This window comes from Pelophylax lessonae (genome assembly GCF_965119305.1).
Source record: "Pelophylax lessonae genome assembly, chromosome: 4".
Taxonomy (NCBI): domain Eukaryota; kingdom Metazoa; phylum Chordata; class Amphibia; order Anura; family Ranidae; genus Pelophylax; species Pelophylax lessonae.
This window is the reverse complement of record NC_138771.1, coordinates 364,893,173-364,918,826: the sequence shown is the minus strand read 5'-3', so window position 1 is coordinate 364,918,826 and position 25,654 is coordinate 364,893,173. Positions and strand designations below refer to the sequence as shown.

Below are 25,654 nucleotides of genomic sequence, written 5' to 3'. Positions count from 1 at the left end.
ATAATGCATTAAAAACAAGTGGGGTACTGGAGGGTCCTGCAGCCACCTTGAGGGGATCAGGTGGGGATACCTATGCGTCAGGGTCAATGATTATACAAGACACTTGCCAGCGACAAAAAATGACAAAGTAAAAAACTTTTTTTTTTTGTGTCCCCCAGTCGCAACAGCGCCCCTCAGTGTTACCTGCCTTTTTGGACCCGAGAGAGAGAGAGAGAGAGAGAGAGAGAGACCCCAAGGCTCATCCCTGATGCACAGAAGTTTTCATCAGCTTGCTCAGTGCTTGTCTTGTTACAGACAGGAAGTCTTTGGCCCTATTTCCTGGGTAAAGGAGGCGGCTCCGCCCCTTAACACGCCTGCCGGCGCCTCCCCCTGGCTCCATGAGGTGTTTGAGTCACCTCAAACATGGCCGCCCCCATGCTGGAGACACGAGGCTACACCAAAATGGCGGCCTCATGCGATCTACCAGACAATGGCGGCGGCCTGCACAGAATAGCGGCATGTCTGCAGAAGGATCTCGGCCTCACAACCCTTCACCCTCATGGTGGTCAGCGTGGTCGGCGGTACTGGACCCTGGCGGGCCGTATGCGGTCCGTGGCCGTCGGGAGGCATCTGCTTAGCTGGAGGAATGATCTGGAATGCAGTATACATGTATAGACATCGCCCTGTGGCTTCTGACAGGTAGGATACCTTATACTATCACAGTAAAGTTCTAGTACTGCCACTGACTACAATCATTTTCACATTTTTACAATTAGATTGTCAGCTCCCAAACCAAGCCTCCTGGCTTCTTGTACACAAAAATCACACTCAATTAGGGGGATCTGTGACATGTTATAGGATAGAGGGGAACCCATCCTTACCATTACAGAGAGGGGCCCGCGTTCACCACAAGACCCGTCAGGGGGAAAGGGGGAACATACTACTCACCATACCGGAACCAGGCGGGCGCCAACTCCTGACAGTACCCCTCTCCACCGAGGTAGGAGGGCTGTCGACCAATATGGACGCCGTGACTCATGGTCTTTGGCGTTTCAGCGAGACGTTTAACTCGCAGGGTCACTCCCCGTCCAGTGGGACTATGTTGCGGCCGACCCATCGCGGAGCTATGGCCTGCACGCGCTCGTAGGCTGAACTGGGGTGACCACTGGATCTCAACATCCAGCCCGTCGCCCAGTTCAGCTTTCTTGCTTGAAGATTTCACAGGAACACTGGAGAAAAAAAGCTGTCTAAAAAATCTTTTCTAAGAAAAAAATCCTGCCAGGACCGAAGATCCCAGCAAGGTATCTAGGTCCTTACTCCTAACTAGACAGAAAAAAACTGATTTGCTAGAGCAGGAAGTGAGAGGATATACCCTCTGGGACTGCCCCTAGGGTGTGGCCAGAACGTTTTCTTTCCTGTCTAGTCCTACTCCTATAGAGGGCAGCATAACCCGAGGGTGTTGAATCACCGAGGACTACGTCTGTCAATGAGCGATAGAGAAACATGGCTGCCCATGCATTTCAATAGGAACTTTTGCAAAATGAGGCTGAACGATTGTACAGAAAATGGTGGCCCCCTCGGGGAATGAGAGGTACCCGAGGGTCCAACCTTCCCAGGGAGGGGCCCACATCCGCCTTGAGACCGTCAGAGCTATGGGGGACACTACTCACCATGCCAACGACATCGGGTGAGCGCCACTCCGGACAGACTACCTCTCTACTCGGTATGGGGGTGCTGACGGCCAGGGGGTACGCTGTGACTCAAGCCGAACCAGGTCATATGCGTCCCGGCGAGGTGTTTCACTCGCGGGCCAGCCCCCGTCCATTGGGGCTCTGTCGTGGCGAGGCCTAGTGCTGGGCTATAACCTGCACTCGCTGGCTGGGAGACCTTATGGGTCTAGGATATCCAGTCCGAAACCCAGTCCGGCTGTTGATTGCAGTTCTCTCAGGAGCATAACTAGCTAAAAAAATTTAATTTAACAAAGGTTCCATTTAAAATAAAAAGACAAGCCAAGACCGAAGTCCCAGCCCGGAACTAGGTCCTACTCCTAAACTAGGCAGAAACAAACTGAATCCTATAGCAGAGCGAGTAGGTGTATGCCTGCCTAGTGTCCTACTCCTGCAGGAGGCAGCATAACCCAATGGTCAAGAAGAATATGGAGCTGCGTCTGTCAATGAACGATAGCGAAACGGGTTTCGTTTGCACACATTTGTAAATACATGCATAATCTGCAGAGCCACTTCACAGCACCCAAGTATTATCTGCAGTGCTCACTCTATAAATTCTTGAGAGCCTCCATCATAGAAGCACATGCATAATAATGGATAGAGGGCTGGTAAGCTAGGAGGGAGCCCACCACTCAAAGGCACTGGGACATCCAGCACATAGCAAAATGCCAGCAAAGGTGTCCAGTGCGTCCCGTTACACGTAATGTTCAGAAGTTCAGTTCTTTTACCATGTTTTGTGCAACTTGGACTAATGAATTATTGTTGCTACAGATTTTTTTTTTTTTCAAGCTCAAGTAAACACTTTTAATGAAACAGTTTAGAAGTGTTGAGTACAAGCAAATCTTTTAATGCACAAAAACTCTGAGCCTAAAGATGGGCTACAACCGAATAACACCATGCTGGGATCACTTTTATCAGCCAAGAACAGTAAATTAACACTTGGCATACTTTATAAAAAACCTGGATGCTAAAGATTAGAAAAAGAATTGCCAGGCCTGATGCATCACAAAGTCTTCCACTGCAAAATACAAATGAAAGGCTGTAAATTAGGCATACACATTAGAAGTTAATAGATATCCAGACTTGTTTTATTATTCTTTTTTGTTTCAACTGTTTAGACTCATGAAGTGATGCTGAAGCAGTGTGGACACATGCGCATACGCATACATTACTATCCCTTTATACATACTATGTAGATAGGTGTATCTTATTATTAGGTGCCCATTAAATGTATATGAAATTTACTTACTGGTCTTAGATGACTGCTGGGGAGATTGAAAGCATCAGCCATAGCACAAGCCATTTCATACTTTGTCATTTGTTCATTCCCTGACCATTGATAAATTCCCTTTATCAGGGATGGTTCCTGGAAAATAATAAAAGGAATTAACATATGCATTTACATTTTCAAAGAAAGGCATTACAAGTGTAAATTCTGACAAATTCTCTGACACAGGAGATAAAAGCAGCTAGAAATTAGTGTCAGGGTGGGTGCACAGAGATAGATTAGCAGAGAGCTGGTCTATTCACAGCACAGCTCTGCATGTTTCTTCCCTCCTCTGCCTATGTGAACACGATGTTCACTTTCTAAACAGTGTAGAAAACTGAAGACAGCAGATATACAAATAAAACTTATGTAGGGAGATTTGTTTCATCTCTGTGTATCATCTGAGGCTGTTCACTTCACTGTGTATATGTGAGGGTTTACATCCACTTTAAGTTCTATGCAACCCAAGGCATAATTTTAGGTTAAGTGTACGTTCATAAGAGAGTAAAGTTGGAGATTATGTTATCCATAAAACAAAGATCTGACTGGCAAATCACGTGACCAGGCTGTCCATCCAGTAGGCCACTTCCCCCATTAATTAAAATGAATGAGGTTTAGCTTACTTCTGACTCCCACTAATGAAGGATTAAATAAATGTGTTACACAAAGCACAAAAAAGATCAATAGTTGTTTTATAAAGGTGTTATTTGTAATGGAGCAAAGGCACTCAAAGTGGTTGTTAAGCCACTGTCATATCTTCATATAATCCTCTATGTTTCCTAATGCTGTGTGCCCCAGGGTCTGCTTTATAAAAAAAAAAAAATGCCGTTTTGTACCTGATTTCAGATTGCCACTTGGCGCTCATGCGACTGGCTGCCTCTCCCCTCTCTCGATCTGAAGGTGACAGCGGGGGGGGGGGGGGGGGGGGGACGAGAATCCCCCGATGAAGTCAGTCGGGAGGAGTAGAGAGGTGGCCGGTCATGTGAGCGCCAAGCAGCGCTCTGAAATCAGGTATATAAAAGCATTTAAAAAAAAAAAAACACAGACACTGGGGCACACAGCATTAGGAAACACAGGGGATCATATAAACAAACAACTAAAAGTTATTTCAGCAGCATGAGGGGAGGGGAGGGAGGGGCGGGCACGGTCACTAGCTGACAAGCTGGAAAGGAGGGGGGGAGAGGAGAGGAGAGTGCGGATTATTAAAGCATGTAAACTGACCACAGTGTCAGGGCTCAGCAGCCATGATAAATCGTGGTCAGTTTACAGGGGGGAGGGCAGAACCAGGCAGGATCAGCCAGGTATTTCAGGTGATACAGGGGGGCAAATTACACAGCACAAGCACATGCTTTAAAGGAACAGGATCGATTTTTTTATTTTATTTTTAGGATAACAAACGCTTTAATATTAATTCTTACCTGCATTTTTTTCTCAGCTAACTGAAAGCAGACACTGGCTACGTCCTTGACATAAGTGGGAAATCTCTGTTGCCAGTGATCCATATTAGCAGATTTGTTGCTGAACTGTACTTTGTCAAACATAATTGTAACTGCACTTTCCTCTAATTTCTCCACATCCCCATATAACACAGGAACTCTGAGCACAGCAGCATCTATTGAACAAGGTAAGGAAAAATTATCCACCACTTTAAAGACTTCCTGGAAACATAAGTATGCAATAACTGTACATAATATGTATTATATAGCAATTATTGAGATTACAGAAATCAATACTTTGCAGTAAAAATTATTTTAAATGAAAACTGACAGGTACTTACTATCGCTGTTCTGCAGGATTACTCTCTCTCCTTCTAGTTTGGTTTTACCATATAGGTTCAGGGGATTTGGCACAGAGTCCTCTCTGTAAGGAGGATTTGATCCATCAAAGACATAGTCTGAACTAATGTAGATCAGGAATGCTCCAGATGCAGCTTTGGAACAAAAATAGACAAAATACATTTCCATAAATTTCATGTTCTTAAAGTACTAAAGAATTCAGCTTATTGATATCAAGATTAGTAATATTTGTGTCTCCATGAGTGACAACCCTTTAAAAAGGGCAGAAACCAACACAGAGTTGTTCATTAACCATTTGCCTACTGGGCACCTTCACCTCCTTCCTGCCCAGGCCAATTTTCAGCTTTGAGCGATGTGGCACTTTAAATGACAATTTAATCAACATGCAACAATGTACCCAAATTACATTTTTATATATTTTTTTCACACAAATAGTAGAGCTTTCTTCTGGTGGTATTTAATCACCACTGGGTTTTTTATTTTTCGCTAAACAAATAAAAAAGACCAAAAATTAATAAAATAAAATAGTATTTTTTCTTACCGTTAAATCCTTTTCTCTGAAGTTCAGCGACGGATACGGCTCCAGAATCTTCTTAACCATTGGGTTATGCTGCCTTCTACAGGAGTAGGACACTAGGCAGGAAAAAGTTTCACCACGCCTATTGGGCAGTTCCAGGGCGTATACTTCCACTTACTGCTATAGGTATAAACCTAGCCAACCAGATAAGATGGAGCTCAACCAGAAACAACTGGAGCTCATCTGAAAGCAAAACACCCTCAAAGACCAGGTCCATTTAAACAGCGGCCTGCAAAACCTTGCGGCCAAAAGCAGCATCCGCAGATGCCAAAATATCCTCTTTATAACATTTTGTGAAAGTGTGCACAGACGACCAGGAGGCCACCATGCAAACCTGCATCACTGAGGCCTGATGATGGGAGGCCCAAGAGGCACTAGCGCCAGAGTAGAAACGTGCCTTAACAGGGAAAGGAGGAACCTGACCCTTAATTGAACAGCCCTGCACCACCGTCTGTCTGATCCATCCAGAAATAGTCAAAGCAGATGCGGCCAACCCTTTTCAGGGGCCATCCCCAAGTACAAATAGTGAGTCTGATTTCCTAAATGACTCGATAGCCACTAGGTACACCCTGATCGCCCGGACCACATCCAGAGAATGCAAGGCAATCTCCTTAGGATGTTTAGGCTTAGGACACAGGGAAGACAACACCATGTCTTCATGCAGATGGAAACCAAAAATAACCTGAGGAAGGAATGACTGACAGGGGCGAAGCACCACTTTATCTCTGTGAACCACCAGGCAAGGTGAACGACAAGACAGCGCTGCCAGCTCGGACACCCTACATGCAGTAGTAATAGCCACCAAGAAGGCCACCTTCTGGGACAATGTAAGCAGAGGAATCCCTTGAATATTTTCAAAAGGCGGTTTCTGGAAAAACGACAGCAACAAATTGAGGTCCCACGAGGCAACGGAGACTGCACTGGGAGGAGCCAAGTGGTGAACCCCCGGAATAAAGGTGTGAATCAAAGAATGCGTGGCCAAAGGATGTTGAAAGAAAACTGGCAAGGCCGAAACCTGGACCTGCTCAACACCTCGGTGGAGGAAAGCCAAACTCCGAGCAACCGAAAAGGAGCGGGGATGAACCCCAAGAGATTCATAGCACGCAATGTATGCTTTTCAAACGCGATGGCAAATCTTCCTAGAGGTAGATTTGTTAGCTTTTAGCAGCGTGGGAATCACCGATTTAGACAACCCTCTATCCTTCAGCACCTGTCTTTCGACAGCCAAACAGTAACTGCGACTGTAAAGCAAGATGGAAGATTCCGTATCAGATCTGCGTACCGGTGAGGCCATTCTGGAGCCACTAGGATGGCCGGAATCCCTTCTGCCTTGATCCTTCACAGGAGTATTGGCAGAAGTTTTTAACCACTTAAGCCCCGGAAGATTTTACCCCCTTCCTGACCAGGGTTTTTTTGCGATTTTTTACTGCGTGACTTTAACGGACAATTGCGCGGTCGTGCGACGCTGTACCTAAACGAATTTGACATCCTTTTTTTCCCACAAACAGAGCTTTCTTTTGGTGGTATTTGATCACGCGCTATAAACAAAAAAAAAGAGCGTAAATTTTGCAAAAATAACAATATTTTTCACATTTTTTATATGAAATTCCCCCAAAAAAATGTAAAAATCAAATTTTTTTAACATTTTCGGCCAATTTGTTTTATGCTACATATGTTTGGTAAAAAAAAAAAAAAAAAAAAAATAAAAAAAAAAAAAAAAATCGCAAAAAGCGTATTTTGATTGGTTTGCGCAAAAGTTATCGCGTTTACTAACAAAAGGGAAAGATTTTTGTTGTTTTTTTTTAACGAGTAATGGCGGCGATCTGCGTTTTTTTTGCGGGACTGCGACATTGCGGCGGACAGATCGGACCCTTGACTGACATTTTTGGGGTTACCAGTGACATTACTGCAGTAGTCAGTGCGAAACATATGCATCGTTACTGTAAAAATGACACTGGCAGGGAAGGGGTTAACTGTATTGGAGAGGGAGGGGTTAAGTGTGTCCTAGGGGCGTGCTTCTAACTGTGATTGGCTGTGGCTACTACTGTAAAAACAGAGATCAACGGTCCTACATAGTAGAACCGTCTGATCTCCATTTTTACACAGGGGAGAATGACAGGCGGCTTGTTTACATTAGCCGCCTGCCTTTCTCCCTCTCTACCGACGATTGCAGTGTGGCCGGCGGACATCGGGTCCGCCGGTCACACGCACGGACTCCTTAGTGAACGAGCCAGGGCGGGCGCGCGCCTCAGCGGGCGCGCTCGCCAGCTATTGGCTCACAAGCCGGTGACAGGCTAGTGACATATATATATATATATATATATATACGTCACTTTGCCTGGCCGGGGCTGACCGCCGCAGTATATGTACTTGCGGCGGTCGGCAAGCGGTTAAAGAGGGAAATGCGTATCTCAGACGATACTGGCCCCAAGGAGCCACCAGTGCATCTGCGGCATTGGCTAGAGGATCCCGAGACCATGCAACAAACCTCTGCACCTTCCTGTTGTGACGAGAGGCCAACAGGTCCACCTTCGAGTTTCCCACCAGAGACAGAACTGATGAAACACCTTCGGATGAAGTGACCATTCTCCCTGTTCCAATGCCTGACGACTAAGATAATCCGCCTGCCAATTTTCCACCCCTGGAATATGCACAGCAGAGAGGGCTGGAACAAAGCGTTCTGCCCACCTTAGAATGTCAGCTACTTCCCGAGCCGACAGGACACTTCATGTGCCCCCTTGGTGATTGACATAAGCCACAGCCGTGGTCTTGTTCAATTGTGGTGACCACCATCCAGTACAGGGAAAGGAAAGATTTTGTCGAAGCGCCAGAGAAAGAAGCCACCAAATCAGGGACACTCTCGTACCCCAGCTCAACAGGATCAGATTGTCTAGAGACTGTGGATTCTTGTCCCAGCTAGCAAGAATCTTCCTTTGCAGAGGTCTCGTGAGGAGCTCTGCAAACAGAAATGCCTCAAAAAGGTAGTCACCCTCAGGCCCAGCACCCTCATGATAGTCCTGAGAGATGACCAACTACTGTACAACAGGAGCCGATTTGCATCCTGCAGCTTTGGGAGCTTGTCCAATGCAAAAAACACCCTGGCTGAGGCCGAGTCCAGATAGTCCAACTTGGTGGACGGAACCAGAGCAGATTCCTGGAAATTCAATCTCCAACCTAACTCCTGCAGAGTATGCACAGTAATCTCCAGGTTGTCCGTCAGAGCATTCGGAAACTCTGCTCGCAGAAGATGATCGTCCAGGTACTCTAGTACCGCAATCCCCCGCTGGCGCAACAATGCCAACACCGGAGGCCAACACTTGATGAAGACCCGAGGAGCTGAGGGGAGACCAAAGGGTAATGCCACGAACTGATAATGCTTCTCGCCCACGACAAGCGGAGGAAGCCCGGATGATCGACATATATATCGGAAACTAAGCATCCTTGATAGCGATAGAGGACAGAAGATCCCCTTGACGTAGGGATGCCACGACCGTACGAATGGAGTCCATTCGGAACTTCTTTACCCACACAAAGCGGTTCAGAGCTTTGAGGTCCAGGATTGGACGTACCTTGTCTTCCTTCCTGGGAACTGTAAACCGGTTTGAAGAAAACCCTTGAAAATGTTCCGATTCTGGAACCGGAACAATCACCCCTTGTAGTAGCAAGTCGTGCACCGCCCCGAAAAGACCTCGCAGGTGGTCTTGGGATAAACGCAAGTTGGAAGGAAAGAACCTCTCTGGAGGATAAGCCCGAAACTCGATCTTGTAGCTGGACCGAATCAGCTACTGGACCCACAAGTCCGAAAGGACCCACTCTTGGCTTTCCAGACCAGGTCCTATTGGAACCACCGGAGGAGGTCCTTACAGGCTTAGATCCATTCTCTTGAGATCCTGCATAATGAGATCATCCAGGTAGGATCCGAACAGGCGATCCCCCACAAAGGGAAGATCAGATAAGGCCTTCTTGGAAGTCTGGTCCGCAGACAAGCATTTCAGCCATATCCTGCCCAGAAGGAACGCTACTGTCACGGACAGCCTAGAAACTAAGGGAACCGCATCCAGAGAGAGTCACAGACAAACTACAAACCCTGAACCAACTGGTCCACCAGCCCTGCAAAGTCAGGGAGAAGCTGTTCCCTCTCCAGATCCTGGCGCAAAATGTTTGCCCACTCCGAGAGTCTGGGACACCAAAGCTTTGGTGAACACCACCTAAGGACCGAACCAGCCACAGTTAGCACGTGGCGGACCAAAGTCTCAGCTCTCCTGTCAAAGGGATCTTTAATAGCTGGAGACTCCTCTACCGGAATTAGGGTGGATTTATTCAGCCTGGAAACCTTAGAGTCCACCACAGGTGGGACTGTCCACTTATTCAACAGACTCCTCAAAGAGACACCGTCTAGCGAAACGCATAGGCACTGCCATATTGCGTTTAGGACAACTCCACTGACTCGCAGGGTACCCTCGCCCATAAAATCAATCAATATAAATGGAGGCAAGACTGTTACTAAAAAAGAAGTGCCCCCACAGCGCCACCCGGATCAAGGGAGGTGCCAAGCTGACCATATGGCCTAGCAGGCTACGGCCTAAATTTTTGTGGAGGCCCAGCCACAATTGCACAGATCTTAAGTCCGGCAGATGCCCAAAGGAGAGTTGGGGGCTTCAGCTAGACTCCAATGTTCAGAAAAAGTGGTTGTTGGGCGCTTCTGACCAAGAAAGCAAGGAGTCCACCGCTGTGAGAGGGGCGCAGGGGATGCTCCAAATTCTTATTAGGGACTGTCCTGGATGGCTGGATACAAGGCAGCACTGACAGGAAAACTCAGAAGAATCCGCTGGCAGAAGTGAAGAGAAAAACAGGCGCCACTGTAGTTAGCCAAAAAGGTTTATTGCACAATATACATAATCACTTACACATTGGTAAGCTCCCGGAAATGACGGAACGCGTTTCGGAGCATGCGCACTCAGCTCCTTCCTCAAGCGTAGACATTTCCGGGAGCCTGCGTTCCACTTGCGGCTTCCGGTGTAACCAGCTCTCCGATCAGCTTCCCGTGATGTCACCTCCGGACCGGTGGACGGCCGGATCGTGCGCTGGAGACGCTGCTATACGGACTGGAGCTTACCAATGTGTAAGTGATTATGCATATTGTGCAATAAACCTTTTTGGCTAACTACAGTGGCGCCTGTTTTTCTCTTCACTTCAGCTAGACTCCAATGGACACAGCCTAATTTGTTGAAGGCGCCAAGCTGACAGGACACAAGCCCCAGTGGAGCCGACCACCCAGGCCAGCAGAGGGGAAGACGGATGCTTGCTCACACAGGAGGCAGTGGCTTCAGCTATCCTCACAGGGGCCGCCTCACATAGGTTCCTGTTAGCAGTCTGGTCAACAGCCCAGACAGCGGACGTATAGGCCACAAAGCTGCATGAGGCGCGTACCCGCAGATGGTAAAACATCCACTTCCCCAGCCTAACAACCGCTGCAGGGAGCCCCGAGGACATCCCTGCCCTAGTCACCAACCCCCAGGATGGCAGGGAACCCTGCTCAACCCCTCGTTGCGCACCAGGAAAACCCAGGCAGCAGCAGCAACTCCAACCAGCCCCCCCCCACCCAAAGAGCATGTGGCAACAGCCAGCTCATAACCGCACACAGGGAGGAGGGGGGTAATGGGGGGCCGAAAGTGACAGTGACTGAAATTTAGAGGGGCTGGGGAGGAGAGAGGGGCTGGGGAGGGGAACCCGGGGGTCCACCCCCGAAAGGCCACCAGGGAAGGGGGGGACCTACCATACCACAGAACTGGGTGGACACAGCTCCAGGCAGACCACCTTTCCATCAGAATGGGGGTACTGCAGGCCAGGAGGCACGCTGGGACTCAGGCCTGGACCAGGTTGTATGCGTCCTCGCGAGACGTTTAACTCACAGGCCAGCCCCTGTCCAGTGGGGCTATGTTGCGGCTGACCTAGCGTGGATCTGAGGTCCGCACACACTCGCTGGCCGTAAGGATCTAAAATATCCAGTCCGTCGCCCAGTCCAGCAGTTGATTGTAGTTCTCACAGGAACAGAAAATAACAAAAGAGAAAAAAAAAAATCAGTTTAAAAAAGAAAAAAATGCTAGGACCAGAGATCCCAGCAAGGAACTAGGTCTTTATTCCTGACTAGGTAGAAAAAAAAACGGAATGCCTATAGCAGGAAGTGGGAGTATACCCCCCCCCCCGGGACTGCCCCATAGGCGTGGTGAAGCTTTTTCCTGCCTAGTGGCCTACTCCTGTTTGAGGCAGCATAACCCAATGGTTAAGAAGATTCTGGAGCTGTGTCCGTCACTGAAACAAAAGAGAAAAAACATTTTTCTTAGTTACTTATAAAATTTTGCAAACAGGTAATTTTTCTCATTCACTGATGTGCTCTGATGGTGCTGCACTGATAGGTGGCACTGAGTAGGAGACACTGATTGGCAGCACTGATGGGCACTGTTGGGACTGCACTGATAATCAGGACACTAATAATCAGTGCCGATGTCCCTTTAACACAAGCTGGTTATCGGCTCTCTTCTTCAACCAGCTTGTGTTGACATCCAGGATCAGCTGTCATTGGACACAGATGATCACGTGATAAAGGGGCGCTGTGATTGACCCTTTACCCTGATCTGTGATCAGCTGAGTACGAATGGACTTGGGGATCACAGAGCATGCCTCCAACTGGCCACAGGGGACGCGCAAACACGTCAATAGATGCCCTTTTGACACAGTAAGCCCGTGCTGTAGCCCTCATTCGGCTATAGTGTGGGCGGGCAAAGGGTTAAACAGAATATCTCTATAACTAAACCAACTGAGACCCCTCCATAAGTCAGTATAGAGTGATCCTCAAGCCACAGACACACATTATTTAGTCCTTCAGGCATTGGTTCTAATGTAAGGGAATAGACCTGGATGGATGTAGCGATGAGCTCTAAAAAATTGCATGCCTTTCTGTACATGTGTATCTGGACACATTTGTTAATTACACTTGATAAATAACTTCACTGCAACATGCTCAGGTCACATTGATTGAAAAATACACTGCTCAAAAAAATTAAAGGAACACTTTGAAAACACATCAGATCTCAAAGGGAAAAAATATCATGCTGGATATCTATACTGATTTGGACTGGGTAAAGGATGTCACATTGTTTGCTGAAAATGAAAACTATTAATTTACAGAGGGATGAATTCAAAGACACCCAATAACCATAGTGAAAAAAAAGATGCAGCAGGCTAGTCCATTTTGCTGAAATGTCATTGCAGCAACTCAAATGGTACTCAGTAGTTTGTATGGCCCCCACATGCTTGTATGCATGCCTGACAACAATCGGTACATTCTCCTAATGAGACGACGGATGGTGTCCTGGGGTATTTCCTCCCAGATCTGGACCACGGCATAACTGAGCTCGTGAACAGACTGAGGTTCAACCAGGCGGTATCAGATGGACCGAAACAATGTCCCAGAGGTGCTCTATTGGATTTAGGCCCTGTGAGCTTGAGGGCCATTCAATAGTATCAATTCCTTCATCCTCCAGGAACTGGTTGCATATTCCCGCTACATGAGGCTGGGCATTGTCGTGCACCAGGAGGAACCCAGGACCCACTGCACCAGCGTAGGGTTTGACAATGGATCCAAGGATTTCATCCCGATACCTAATGGCAGTCAGGGTGCCATTGTCTAGCCTGTAGAGGTCTGTGCGTCCTTCCATGGATATACTTCCCCAGACCATCACTGATCCACCACCAAACCGGTCATGTTGAATTATGTTACAAGCAGCATTACATTCCCCACAGCTTCTCCAGACCCTTTCACGTCTGTCACATGTGCTCAGGGTGAATCTGCTCTCATCTGTGAAAAAGGATATGACCCACAAAAGTTGGATCAGGAAATACAAAAAATGAGCCTAATGAAACAATCTGCGTTGAGAGAGCCAGTGTTGAAAAAGAATTCAGAGAAGACCCGGCCTCAGTTTGAGTTTGCGTTTGTTACACAATCTTCCACCAGCTATAAATGGCTCAATCATGTATTTCGCAAATATTGGGGAGTGCTGCAAGGCGATAAGATTCTTGGACCTGCAATACCTGAGCAACCGAAAATCATTTTCAAAAAAGCGACCAATATTAAAAATTTGGTAGCCCAAAACCCAGTCGAAAAACCGACAATAACGAGAATCTTTCCAGATATGAAAGGGTTTTATCCCTGCAGAAGTTGTAGGATATGTAAAGAAGTCCACACCGTAAGAACAAAGAAATTTTCGTCCAGTATCACAGGGAAAGAATACCCTATTAAAGAGTTCATATCCTGCCATACTAAAGGAGTTATTTGTTTGTTACAGTGTGAGTGTAACAAACAATATGTGGGAAGAACTATACGTACAGCCAGTGTGCGGATAGGAGAACATTTAACCAACATCTATAAAGCCTTTCCTGGACATAGTGTATCCCAACACTATGCAAAGTGCCATCAAAAAAATCCTAAAAAAATGAAAATCACTGTCATAGAGAAATACACTCCACATTGGAGGGGGAGCAATTTAAAAAGAACCATCTCTAGAAGAGAAACTTTCTGGATTTTTGAATTAAAATGCTTCCAGCCTCGAGGACATAATATTGAATGGGACATTAATTCCCACATTAACAATAGCTAATTTTATTTCCCAAAATCCTGATATACAATCCATCCACCCCTATATGGTTTTATACACATCTTAAAATACACTTTAAAAATAAGTTTTATCTTTTTAACAAAAATTTTAAAACCTTTTAGGACATATATTAAATAAAAATATTTTTAATATTTTAATATATTCTAATAAAGTATATTTATGTATTGTATAAATATAATGGTATAAATGTATAAAGATTGGTACGTTTTTAGTTATAGAAACTTGAAACCATATGAATATATAGGTGGTTTTTCTAATTTCAAACAGGAAGTTATAAAGGAATCTCCCTTCCGGTGTCATGTAAACCAGAGACATTCGAATCATATGAGTAAAGCAAATGAGAATATTTCGATAGGAATCATTTTAATATATAATTGATCCGTACACATTCCTTAAAATATAGGAAAAATTTACAAATCGGCATCGATATAATCCTTATTGCTGTATCACGAAGCGAATTGTCAAAATATAGGACACTTCCGGTTTCGGAACAGCCTTTGCAGACACCGGAAAGTGGAGGATCCTTTGTTCCTGTATAAAAAGGCGGAAATGACGGCGCGCGCCTATCTTCCATCTCAGTCGAAGCCCTATTGGAGGAAACGCGTCAGAAGGGAGGTGTGCCGTCATTACGTCACTCGGAGTCCGTGCTGCAGCCGGATCAGAGGTGCAATAGAGATCCTCTGCCTGTAACCAAATATTTTCCTGCTTGAAACTATTCATGCAAATGTAAGTGCAATCTTTTTTCTAAATAAAACTTTTAAAAAGGTAATGCACTATCAGTCCTCTTTATACCTTTTATGTACTGCACTGGAATACCGTGGGAACTCTCCATGCTTATGTAAAGAGATCGAGAGTCTATCTTTTGTTTGATATATGGGATCAAGTGCGAGCCATCCATCCATACTCTAAAAGGATAAGAAAGAGCCCCTACAGTTTCATCAACTGATTCAGAGGCTTATTATCTGGTAAGAGACTTCTATAAGCTCTATCACCGGTGGGATCGCGCACGTTTGGCAGGTGTATACTAGAAATATATATCAACATCACAGGAATTTCTTATCAGGTACTTACCTCTTTTCCGCCGGGTAAGGAGGCATTTCACCAGGTGGAGGGAATCACTCATCACTTTATTGATTTGTTATTGGACTCTTCACCTATACATTTGTTTTCATTATCACCATGTAAAGGAATATTTATTTCTTTATGTATGATTTGTTTGACCTACACACGGTTGAATTTCACTGGACTTTTTGTTCACAGACTTCTTTGTAAATCATTTTTGATTTTTCACCTGTCACATTAACATTTATTGTGTATTAGATATACATTGTTTATATTCATCTCACATTGAAAAGCGCACCATCACATTTAAACACATCTGTCACATGTGCTCAGGGTGAATCTGCTCTCATCTGTGAAAAGCACAGCATGTCAGTGGCAGACCTGCCAATTCTGGTGTTCAATGGCAAATGCCAATCGAGTTCCACGGTGCCAGGCAGTGAGCACAGGGCCCACTAGAGGACGTTGGGCCCTCAGGCCACCCTCATGAAGTCTGTTTCTGATTGTTTGGTCGGAGACATTCACACCAGTGGCCTGCTGGAGGTAATTTTTTAGGGTTCTGGCAGTGCCATCCTGTTCCTCCTTGCACAAAAGAGCAGATACCAGTCCTGCTGATGGGTTAAGGACCTTCTACGGCCCTATCCAGCTCTCCAAGAGTAACTGCCTGTTTCTTGGAATCTCCTCCCTGCTCTTGAGTGCTTGGAGACACAGCAAACCTTCTGGCAATGACACATTGTGATGTGCCATTCTGGAGGAGTTGGACTGCCTGTGCAACCTCTATAGGGTCCAGGTATCACCTCATGCTACCAGTAGTGACACTGACCCTAACCAAATAAAAAACTAGTGAAAAACAGAAAAGATGAGTAGGAAAAAAAAATGTCAGTGGTCTCCGCCTGTAAAACCATTCCTGTTTTGGAGGTTGTCTCATTGTTGCCCATCTAGTGCACCTGTTTTTTTTTAAACACCAAAGCAGCTGAAACTGATTAACAACCCCCTCTGCTACTTAACTGACCAGATCAATATCTGTGACGGAAGTGTAGGTAAGACAGAACGCACATGGAGAGCAGGAGTGCCAACAAAGCCTTTTATTGAACGGTAGCGGGTATGTTCACAAAGAAAGGACCAAACAAAGGTGCCCAGGGTCAGACCCAACATGGGTAGGACAGAGTTCCAGATAACCGGGTTAGTCCGTAACAGGGGCTCCCAATAGAATGGGCAAAGTCCTGGCCAGCGAGGGATTGGGCCACACACAGAGCAGGGCAAACAATGAGGTGACAAAGTTCAGGCAGAGTTCTGGTAGGCCCAGTGTTAATCCACTCACCAGCAGGCAGGTACAGGATGAATCCAAAATTCAGGTTGTAGGAAGGGACAGGGTAAATCCAAAATCCAGGTTGTCAGGCAGGTTTGAAGAGGCCCGCAGGAACCAATAGGGGATTCTGTGTTCTCTGGCCGCAGCTCAGAGCCACACACTCTTCCAAACAGCAGAGATGAACAACACACAGGAGAGACTCTCACTCAGCTAAATATGTTAGGACTTGTGTCCCAGCAGGTGGGCCAGGCAACTCCCAGCCTGGCGTCCAGTTGCCCCAGCAACCAGCCCCGCCCCCCTCTATTTGAGCCCACACAAGGAATGTGTTCATTGTCCACAGTGAGCATGAAGGCGGAGAAGCAGACATTCAGGCACCTTGCTGGGGAGGGGAAAGGGACAGCACAGTGGGGGGGGGCAAGCAAAGGAGTGAGCAGCCATGGGGGAGAGAAGAATCCCATGCTGGGGAAGATAGTAAAGTACTGGGGGTGCAGAAGAGAGGAAAAGAAGGGGGGGGGGAAGTAGGGTCCGTGACAACCCCTCCCCCTTTTATTTTACAAGTGCCGACAGGGGGACCTCGGCAGGTCTCCTTGGAGGCACTTGTGGTAATAGGCTCACCTACTGAAGGTCCTGCTGCCGGGTATGGTGGGACAAGGGGATAAACACTGTAGACTCCCTGAGGAGGATTGGGCGCCATGGTGGTCAGCCAGTCACTGGGAGGCTGGGGTAGAGGTCCTTCCGCTGGGGCCAACTCTGGGTAGTTGACTGGGCGACTGTGGCTGGCGGATGTGGTGCGACGGTTCTGAGGGCAGCTGGCCTGAAGATGCCCAGGTTGGTTACACCTATAGCACCGGAATTTGCTCAATGTGGGGTCAGAGTCTAGTTCCTGTTTAAATTTCTCACGGTCCCAGGTCAGGGTGGTATTCTGGTCAGGGTTGGTAACACTCACCGGATCCAGGGCAGAAGGGGAGTCCCGTTGGGTTTTCTCGGCAGGCAGGCCGTGGCTGGCTTGGCTCCTGGTCACAGCTCCGACGTATTGGCACTGTAGCTCTCCTAAATCATTTCCAAGCAGAATGTCCGCAGGTAGTCCAGCCATGATTCCAATTTGGCAGCGCTTTTCCCCAAACCCATAGTCAAGGCGAACCGATGCCTTGGGGATGTGTTTCGTAGTACCACCTGCCATTTCAATAAAGAACCCGGGGCCTGGCTTGATGGCTTCTGGTTTTACCACGCGGGGATCAGCAATGGTGAGGAAGGCCCCAGTGTCCCGAAATCCCGTAGTTCTCTCTCCATCAATCAGGACCTCCTGCAGGTGGCGCTGCCTCTGCTCTGGGTAGGATGGGACAAGGGGATGAACACCGTAGACTCCCCGAGGAGGATTGGCAACAGTGGGGGTCAGCCAGTCACTGGGAGGTGGGGGTAGTGGTTCTTCCTCTGGGGTCAACTTTAGGTAGTTGACTGGGCGACTGTGGCTGGCAGACATGATGCGACGGTACTGAGGGCAGCTGGCCTGAAGATGCCCGGGCTGGTTGCACCCATAGCACCGGCGGTCCAGAAATGGCCCAGAAGTACGAGGTCGGTAGGAAGGGGCTGTGGATGGTGTTGGGGCAACAGGGCGCTGGAGGAGTGGCAGGGGGTTGCTGGGAAGTGGTCTGCCTGTGTTCTGGGCTTTGGGCGGCTCGACTACCAGTCTCTTCCAATGGGGTTTAATGGCAAGGGCCTCGTCTGCCAGTGCAGCAGCCCGCTCAAGGGTGCCAGGGTCCCTCTCCTTCACCCACTCCCGCACCTCTGCTGGGCATTTGGCAAAGAATTGTTCCTTTAGAAAGGCCTGGACAACTTGTTCAATAGTAAAGGCCTGCTCCCCCTCCAGCCAGCGTCTGCAGGCCCGCGAGATTTTGTGCGCATACATCTTGAAGGAAGGCTCAGAATGACAGGAGAGGTCCCTGAATTTGATCCGGGGGGTTTCTGGAGTTACCGCGTAGTATTCTAGTACAGTCTGTTTGATCCTACTGTAATCTCGATTCCACTGTGCGTTCATTGTCCGGTAGGCAGCAGCCGCACCCCCTTCCAACAGGCCCACTAGGTGGCGTACCCAGTCTCCACGGGGCACCTCCAGCAGCTGACATAAGTGTTCGAAGTCCTGGAAGAACCCTTCCACATCCCCTGTAGCTTCACAAAATGGCTTGAAGTCTTTACGAGTCACCCTTGGCCGATCAGGCCCACCGACTCGTGGGCTGGGGAGAGGGTCATATCCCCTGAGGCCTCTCATGGTTTCTCGCTCATGAGCCCTTCGGATAGCCTCCCGCTTGTCATCCAAGGTGGCCCCGGGCCCCAGGATAGCCATCTCCTCTTCGTACCATGTGATCCAAGGGCTCCTGGGACTTGAGACGGTGGATGCACTCTGTTCATTCTCTGATGGCGGAGCATTCAAGCTTTCAGTTCTCTGAAGGCCGGCTTCCTCAATGGCGGTGACCAGCTCTTCTTTGGACAGGCCCCTGTAGGTAAGGCTTAACTCCCGAGCCTTTTCTTGCAAACTTGCCACAGTCCAATTTCTGTACTCCCCACCCCGCGTTGGGTCCAGTGTGAGGGGGCTGCTCTCCATCCTCTTCAGCGTTCTGATCCCGCCGCTGCCAACCAGTGTGACGGAAGTGTAGGTAAGACAGAACGCACATGGAGAGCAGGAGTGCCAACAAAGCCTTTTATTGAACGGTAGCGGGTATGTTCACAAAGAAAGGACCAAACAAAGGTGCCCAGGGTCAGACCCAACATGGGTAGGACAGAGTTCCAGATAACCGGGTTAGTCCGTAACAGGGGCTCCCAATAGAATGGGCAAAGTCCTGGCCAGCGAGGGATTGGGCCACACACAGAGCAGGGCAAACAATGAGGTGACAAAGTTCAGGCAGAGTTCTGGTAGGCCCAGTGTTAATCCACTCACCAGCAGGCAGGTACAGGATGAATCCAAAATTCAGGTTGTAGGAAGGGACAGGGTAAATCCAAAATCCAGGTTGTCAGGCAGGTTTGAAGAGGCCCGCAGGAACCAATAGGGGATTCTGTGTTCTCTGGCCGCAGCTCAGAGCCACACACTCTTCCAAACAGCAGAGATGAACAACACACAGGAGAGACTCTCACTCAGCTAAATATGTTAGGACTTGTGTCCCAGCAGGTGGGCCAGGCAACTCCCAGCCTGGCGTCCAGTTGCCCCAGCAACCAGCCCCGCCCCCCTCTATTTGAGCCCACACAAGGAATGTGTTCATTGTCCACAGTGAGCATGAAGGCGGAGAAGCAGACATTCAGGCACCTTGCTGGGGAGGGGAAAGGGACAGCACAGTGGGGGGGGGCAAGCAAAGGAGTGAGCAGCCATGGGGGAGAGAAGAATCCCATGCTGGGGAAGATAGTAAAGTACTGGGGGTGCAGAAGAGAGGAAAAGAAGGGGGGGGAAGTAGGGTCCGTGACAATATCCCAGGAGTTTACTTGACTTGATGCTATACTCTGATTAAAAAAAGTGTTCCTTTAGATTTTTTTGAGAAGTGTATATAAGCAAAGTGTATTTTTACAAATGGTCGGGTTTCTTAAAGAAAAGTAAATATAACATTTTATCTCAGGTCTTGTTGGAAAAAAAAAAAGGAAGACAATTGCTGGCCACAAATTACCTTTCCTGTAAAAGTGTTGCTGGGTCCTGCAGCTCCTATTTCTTTACCTCCCTTTTCATTATTAAATAAATGGGCAACCTTTCTAACAAGGAGGCACAAAATGTTGGGAAGAGTTTGAACTGCCTAGGTTTGTTACATGTTTAGACTCAGAAGGACAAAGGTAAATACCTGCTATTTTGGCAAGATTTGCAGATGCCTCCACATTCAGCTTGGTGGCAGACTCAGGTTGATTCTCAACAATATCTGGTCTTCTTTCTGCTGCACAATGAACAATCACATGTGGCTGTAAAAAAAAATACACGTACAAGAATATATTAGAAGCAAGATTTCTACACTAAGTTACAGTATATTCAAGAGTTATTACAGTCTCATAGATTTAAAGCATCTTCAATTACCTTTAATTCATATGAATAGATATTTTGCCCTTGCAAGTTGTTCCAGGGCAGCTGCATGCCACTGACCGAGGAAAGTTTGCCGACAAGCCTGCGCAAGCAACATTAACATTAGCACAGTTGCCTCTAGTCTCCACTGGAAGTGCATGTGATAACACAGGCGAGCAACTGCGAGACAGGACTGAGGATCGTCACTCTATACCAGGTCAGGAAGTACCTGAACAATGACCTTCATGGCAGGATCACCAGGTATTATTCTAATTAAAGCTACATAGTTGGTAAGGTTGAATAGACACCCATATAGAGTTCCACATCCTGCTTTTACAGTAAAGAACCCCTTACGCAGTTAAGTTTGGACTGCTTCTAGTACAACATCATTGTGTGGCCGCATGTCTGAGACCTTGGGTTAAATAGTTTACTCCCAATACTGGAGTTATCATTCAAAGATTTGCATATTGGGATACCCTTTTAAGAGTCTCTTCGACAGGGAGAATAAATGTATTGTATTATGTCCTGAGGTCTTCCAACCCCCTTATTCGTTTTGTTGCCCTTCTCTGGACTTTCTCCAGTTCTAGCACATACCTTCTGAGGACTGGAGACCAGAACTGGACGGCATACTCAATATGTGGCCAAACCAGAGTTGTAAAGTGATAGGGTTGTAGTTTTATCTCTTGAGTAAACATTAAATAGAAAAAAAAAAATGGATTTTTGTCTTACCGTAAAAATCCTTTTCTCTGATGTTCACTGACGGACACAGCTCCATATCATCTTTGACCGTTGGGTTATGCTGCCCCCTACAGGAGTAGGACACTAGGCAGAAAAAAATTGCCTACGCCTATAGGGCAGTCCTAGGGGGTATACTCCCACTTCCTGCTATAGGACTTCAGTAACAAACAGTGTCAGAAGAATATATAACCCAAACTCCACAGAGTGGGGTGTGTCCTGTGTCCGTCAATGAACATTAGAGAAAATAATTTTACTGGAAGACAAAAAACTGAATTTTTGTAAAATCTTACCTGTAAAATTCCTTTCTCTGAGTCCTCCGACAGTCGCCGCCTCTTCATATTCGTCACTAATGGGGTTATTGACCTTTGCTCCGTAGGAGTAGCTAGGCAACAGAATATATTAATATCAAAGCTTTTAACATATCCCACCCTCAGGGGGTGGTCCCCTCAGTCAATACCTCCCTGCTTCCTGCATACCAACTCAGTTTCAGTAGAATAGCAGTAGAGTACATAAACAAACCCCAAAAGAGGGGCGGGGGCGGAGACTGTCGGAGGACTCAGAGAAAGGAATTTTACAGGTAAGATTTTACAAAAATTCTGTTTTCTCTTACGTCCTCCGACAGTCGCCGCCTCTTCATATTCGTCACTAATGGGGACGTCCCATAGCAGTGTAGACATGAGGGGTGGGAAAAAAAAAAACAGCCGCGCCTAAAGCAACGCAGTACCCACATCAGAGAAAGGAACCTTACCAAAGTAAGAGAACCAACTGGGCAACAGGAAAAAACGTGCTCAACAGGAGCAACAACCCAGGAAAAAAACAAGTAACCCAGGGGTAACAACACCCCAACAGCCAAGGACCCAAACAAGGGACCCTAAGGCACTGCCGCACTAAGAACTTTGCGGCCAAAAGAAGCATCTGCCAATGCCTGAACATCCACCTTGTAAAATTTTGAGAAAGTGTGAACGGACGACCAAGTCGCCGCCTTACACATCTGGGCCACAGAAGCCTGATGACGATAGGCCCAAGACGTACTCAGAGACCTGGTAGAGTGCGCCTTCACAGGAAAAGGAGGAACCTTCCCCTTCAAAGCATAGGCTTGCACAATGGTCTGTCTGATCCATTTGGCGATGGTAGCAGCCGACGCCGCCATGCCCTTCCGAGGTCCCTCAGGAAGGACAAAGAGAGAATCCGACTTGCGAAAGGATTTTGTCGATGACAGGTAAACCCTGATCGCCCTAACAACATCCAAGGAATGCAAAGCCACCTCCTTCGGATGCTTAGGCTTCGCGCAAAGCGAGGGCAGAAAAATATCCTCATTGAGGTGAAATTCCGAGATCCTCTTCGGAAAGAAAAGACGGGTTAGGTCGCAAGACCACCTTATCCAAGTGAATCACCAAATACGGAGACTTGCAGGACAAGGCCGCCAGCTCTGACACCCTGCGAGCCGAAGTGATCGCCACTAAGAAGGCAACCTTCTTGGACTACGAGATCTCCCTGATATTTTCAAAAGGAGCACGTTGCAACACGGACAGAACAAGGTTCAAATCCCATGGAGGTAAAGGCTCCCTCCTAGGAGGGACCAAATGTCGCACCCCTTGAACAAAGGTGCTAACCAAAGAGTTAAACGCCACAGGGCGTTGAAAGAGAACGGCCAGCGCAGAAATCTGACCCTTAATCGTGGCCAACGTCAAACGCTGGTCCACGCCCGTTTGAAGGAAAGCCAACACTCTCGACACCGAGTACGAGCGAGGGGAATACCCCCTGGACTCACACCAGGCAAAGTAAGCCTTCCAAGTACGGTAGTAAAATCTTCCCCGAACAGGCCTTCCTAGCCTTGATCAAAGTGGGAATGACCTCGAGGGAAAGACCCCTATCCTTCAGGACCTGGCTTTCAACAGCCAGGCCGTTAAAGCCAGCGACTGTAAAGCAGGATGGAATATCGGTCCTTGAGACAGGAGATCTTCTCGAAGTGGCAGACGCCACGGAGCGTCGACCGCCAGATTCACGAGGTCTGCGTACCAAGACCGGCGAGGCCAGTCCGGTGCCACCAGAATCACCGTTTTCAGTTCCGAGGCCAACCTGCGAAGGAACCTGGACAGCAGCTGAATCGGTGGAAAGGCATACATCAGGTGATACTGATGCCAGGGCGTCACTAACGCGTCCGAGGCGTCTGCCCGAGGATTGCGCGTCCTTGCCACGAACCTTTCCACCTTGTTGTTTAGACGAGATGCGAACAGGTCCACATCCGGGGACCCCCACTTCGCGCACAACATCTGGAAGACATCCGGGTGAAGGGACCATTCCCCCTGGTCCAGGGTCTGGCGGCTCAGCTAATCTGCCTGCCAGTTTTCCACCCCCGGAATGTGAACTGCAGAGATCGCCGGGACGTGCGTCTCGGCCCAAGACAGAATGTCGGCTACTTCCCGAGCCGCCCGGGCACTCCTGGTGCCCCCTTGGTGGTTGATGTAGGCCACCGCTGTGGCATTGTCCGTTTGTACCCGAACTGGACGGCCCTGAAGCCTGTCCGTCCAACGCAGAAGACAGAGATTTATCGCTCGCAATTCCAGAATGTTGATCGGAAGGGAGGATTCCTCCTCCGACCAAGTTCCCTGGGCGGACAGAACGCCCAGAACACCACCCCAGCCCGACAGGCTGGCATCCGTGGTGATCACCGTCCACGACAAAGGACGAAAGGACTTGCCCCCCGACACCGCCGGGGACTGGAGCCACCACAAAAGACCCCTCCGGGTGATATGGCTCAACGACAGCCGCAGATCCAGAGATTGCGGACGCCCGTCCCACATGGCCAGGACCTCCGCCTGAAGCTCCCGTGTGTGAAACTGGGCGAAGGCAATCGCCTTGAAGGCCGAAACCATCAATCCCAGACACCTCATACACGTCCGGAGGGACAAGCACCGATTGTCCCTGAGGGACCTGACTTCGCACTGAAGTGTCCGAAGCTTGTCTTCCGGCAGGAAGACCTTCGCTTGAACAGAATCCAGGATCATCCCCAGGTAGGGAAGACGAACCGACGGACACAACGTCGATTTTGGAAAATTTATCGTCCAGCCGAATTCCTGCAGAGTCTGCATCGTGATGGACAGGTCGTTCACCAGGCCCTGACTGGTCGCGGACCGAATCAGGATATCGTCCAGATACCCCAGGACAGAAATGCCCTGGGCCCTCAGAAAGGCCAGAACCGGCGCAAGCACCTTGGTGAAAACCCGCGGAGCCGAGGCGAGACCAAAGGGCAACGCCACGAATTGATAATGATCCTCTGCAATGGCAAATCGAAGGTACCTCTGGTGACCCTCGAAAATGGAAATGTGAAGGTATGCATCCTTCAAGTCGATGGAGGCCATGAATTCCCCCGGAACCAGGGCAGCCACCACCGAGCGCAGGGATTCCATGCGGAACTTGCGAACCCGCACAAAGCGGTTCAGAGCTTTCAAGTATAGAATCGGACGCACCTTGCCCTCCTTTCTGGGCACAGTGAACAGATTGGAATAGAACCCCCAAAATCTGTCCCGATGAGGCACCGGAACCACCACTCCCTGGGCCCACAGGCCCCGCACCGCCAGGTGCAGATCCTGCAAGCGCTCCGGAGTCAGCTGAAGGTTTGAGGGAAAAAATCTGCCCGCCGGCCGAGAGAGAAACTCGATCTTGTATCCAGATCGAACGATTTCCTGAACCCACCTGTCCCGAACGCGGTCCAGCCAGGGTTGAAGAAAACCGAGCAAACGTCCCCCCACCCCAGAAACGGGTGAGGGCGCCCCTTCAGGCCGCATTGTTATGGGCAGCGGATCCGGACTGGCCGGACTTCTGCTTACCCGCCCACGGCTTCTTCTGGGAGCCTTGGCCTGTGAAGGGCTTGCCCTTATAGTGTGACCGAAAGGCACGAAAGGACCCCTGAGAGGGCCTAAAGGAAGCATTCTTCTTACCACAAACAAACTTATTCTTGTGAGTCTGGGGCAAGAGAGTGCTCTTACCCCCAGAAATACCCTTTATCAGAGTATCCATTATTAGAGTATCCAAAGATTCGCCAAAAAGGCGAGATCCCGTGTAGGGCAAATTAGCCAAAGTCTTGCGAGAAGATTGGTCAACCGACCAACATTTCAGCCATATCAGGCGACGGTTCAAGACCGCCACACTAGAAAGACGCGCAGCCAAAAGGGACTAAATCCAAGTCTGCATCACACAAATACATGACACCCTGATGAATCTGATCCACCATAGCCAAAGTTGTCGGCGGGGCAGAGTCAGCCACCAGAGTGCGCTTGAGCACCTGCGTCCAATCCGCAATAGCCTGGGCTGCCATAATGGAAGCAAAAATAGGCTTCAGCATAGAGCCAGCAACCGTATAGGCATGACGGGCCAGAGATTCCAATCTCCTGTCCGTCGGGTCCCGGAACACCGGGGTATCCTCAGCAGGGATCGCAGTAGATTTATTCAAAATCGCCACCGCGTGATCCACCTGAGGCGGCACACACCAACGCTCAT

The 25,654-nt window shown here is 48.4% G+C and overlaps 1 protein-coding gene across 1 annotated transcript in view; it reads right to left on the bottom strand.

The window, feature by feature from the left end:
• Positions 1-25,654, bottom strand: part of MAT2B (methionine adenosyltransferase 2 non-catalytic beta subunit) — a 78,532-nt gene that overhangs the window by 18,494 nt on the left and 34,384 nt on the right. The window contains exons 3-6 of the mRNA XM_082257157.1: positions 20,205-20,319; positions 4,751-4,903; positions 4,392-4,585; positions 2,956-3,072 (exon numbers count right to left, since the gene is read on the bottom strand). Of these exons, the coding sequence (XP_082113283.1) occupies positions 2,956-3,072; positions 4,392-4,585; positions 4,751-4,903; positions 20,205-20,319 (579 nt within the window). The remainder of the gene's footprint in view (positions 1-2,955; positions 3,073-4,391; positions 4,586-4,750; positions 4,904-20,204; positions 20,320-25,654) is intronic.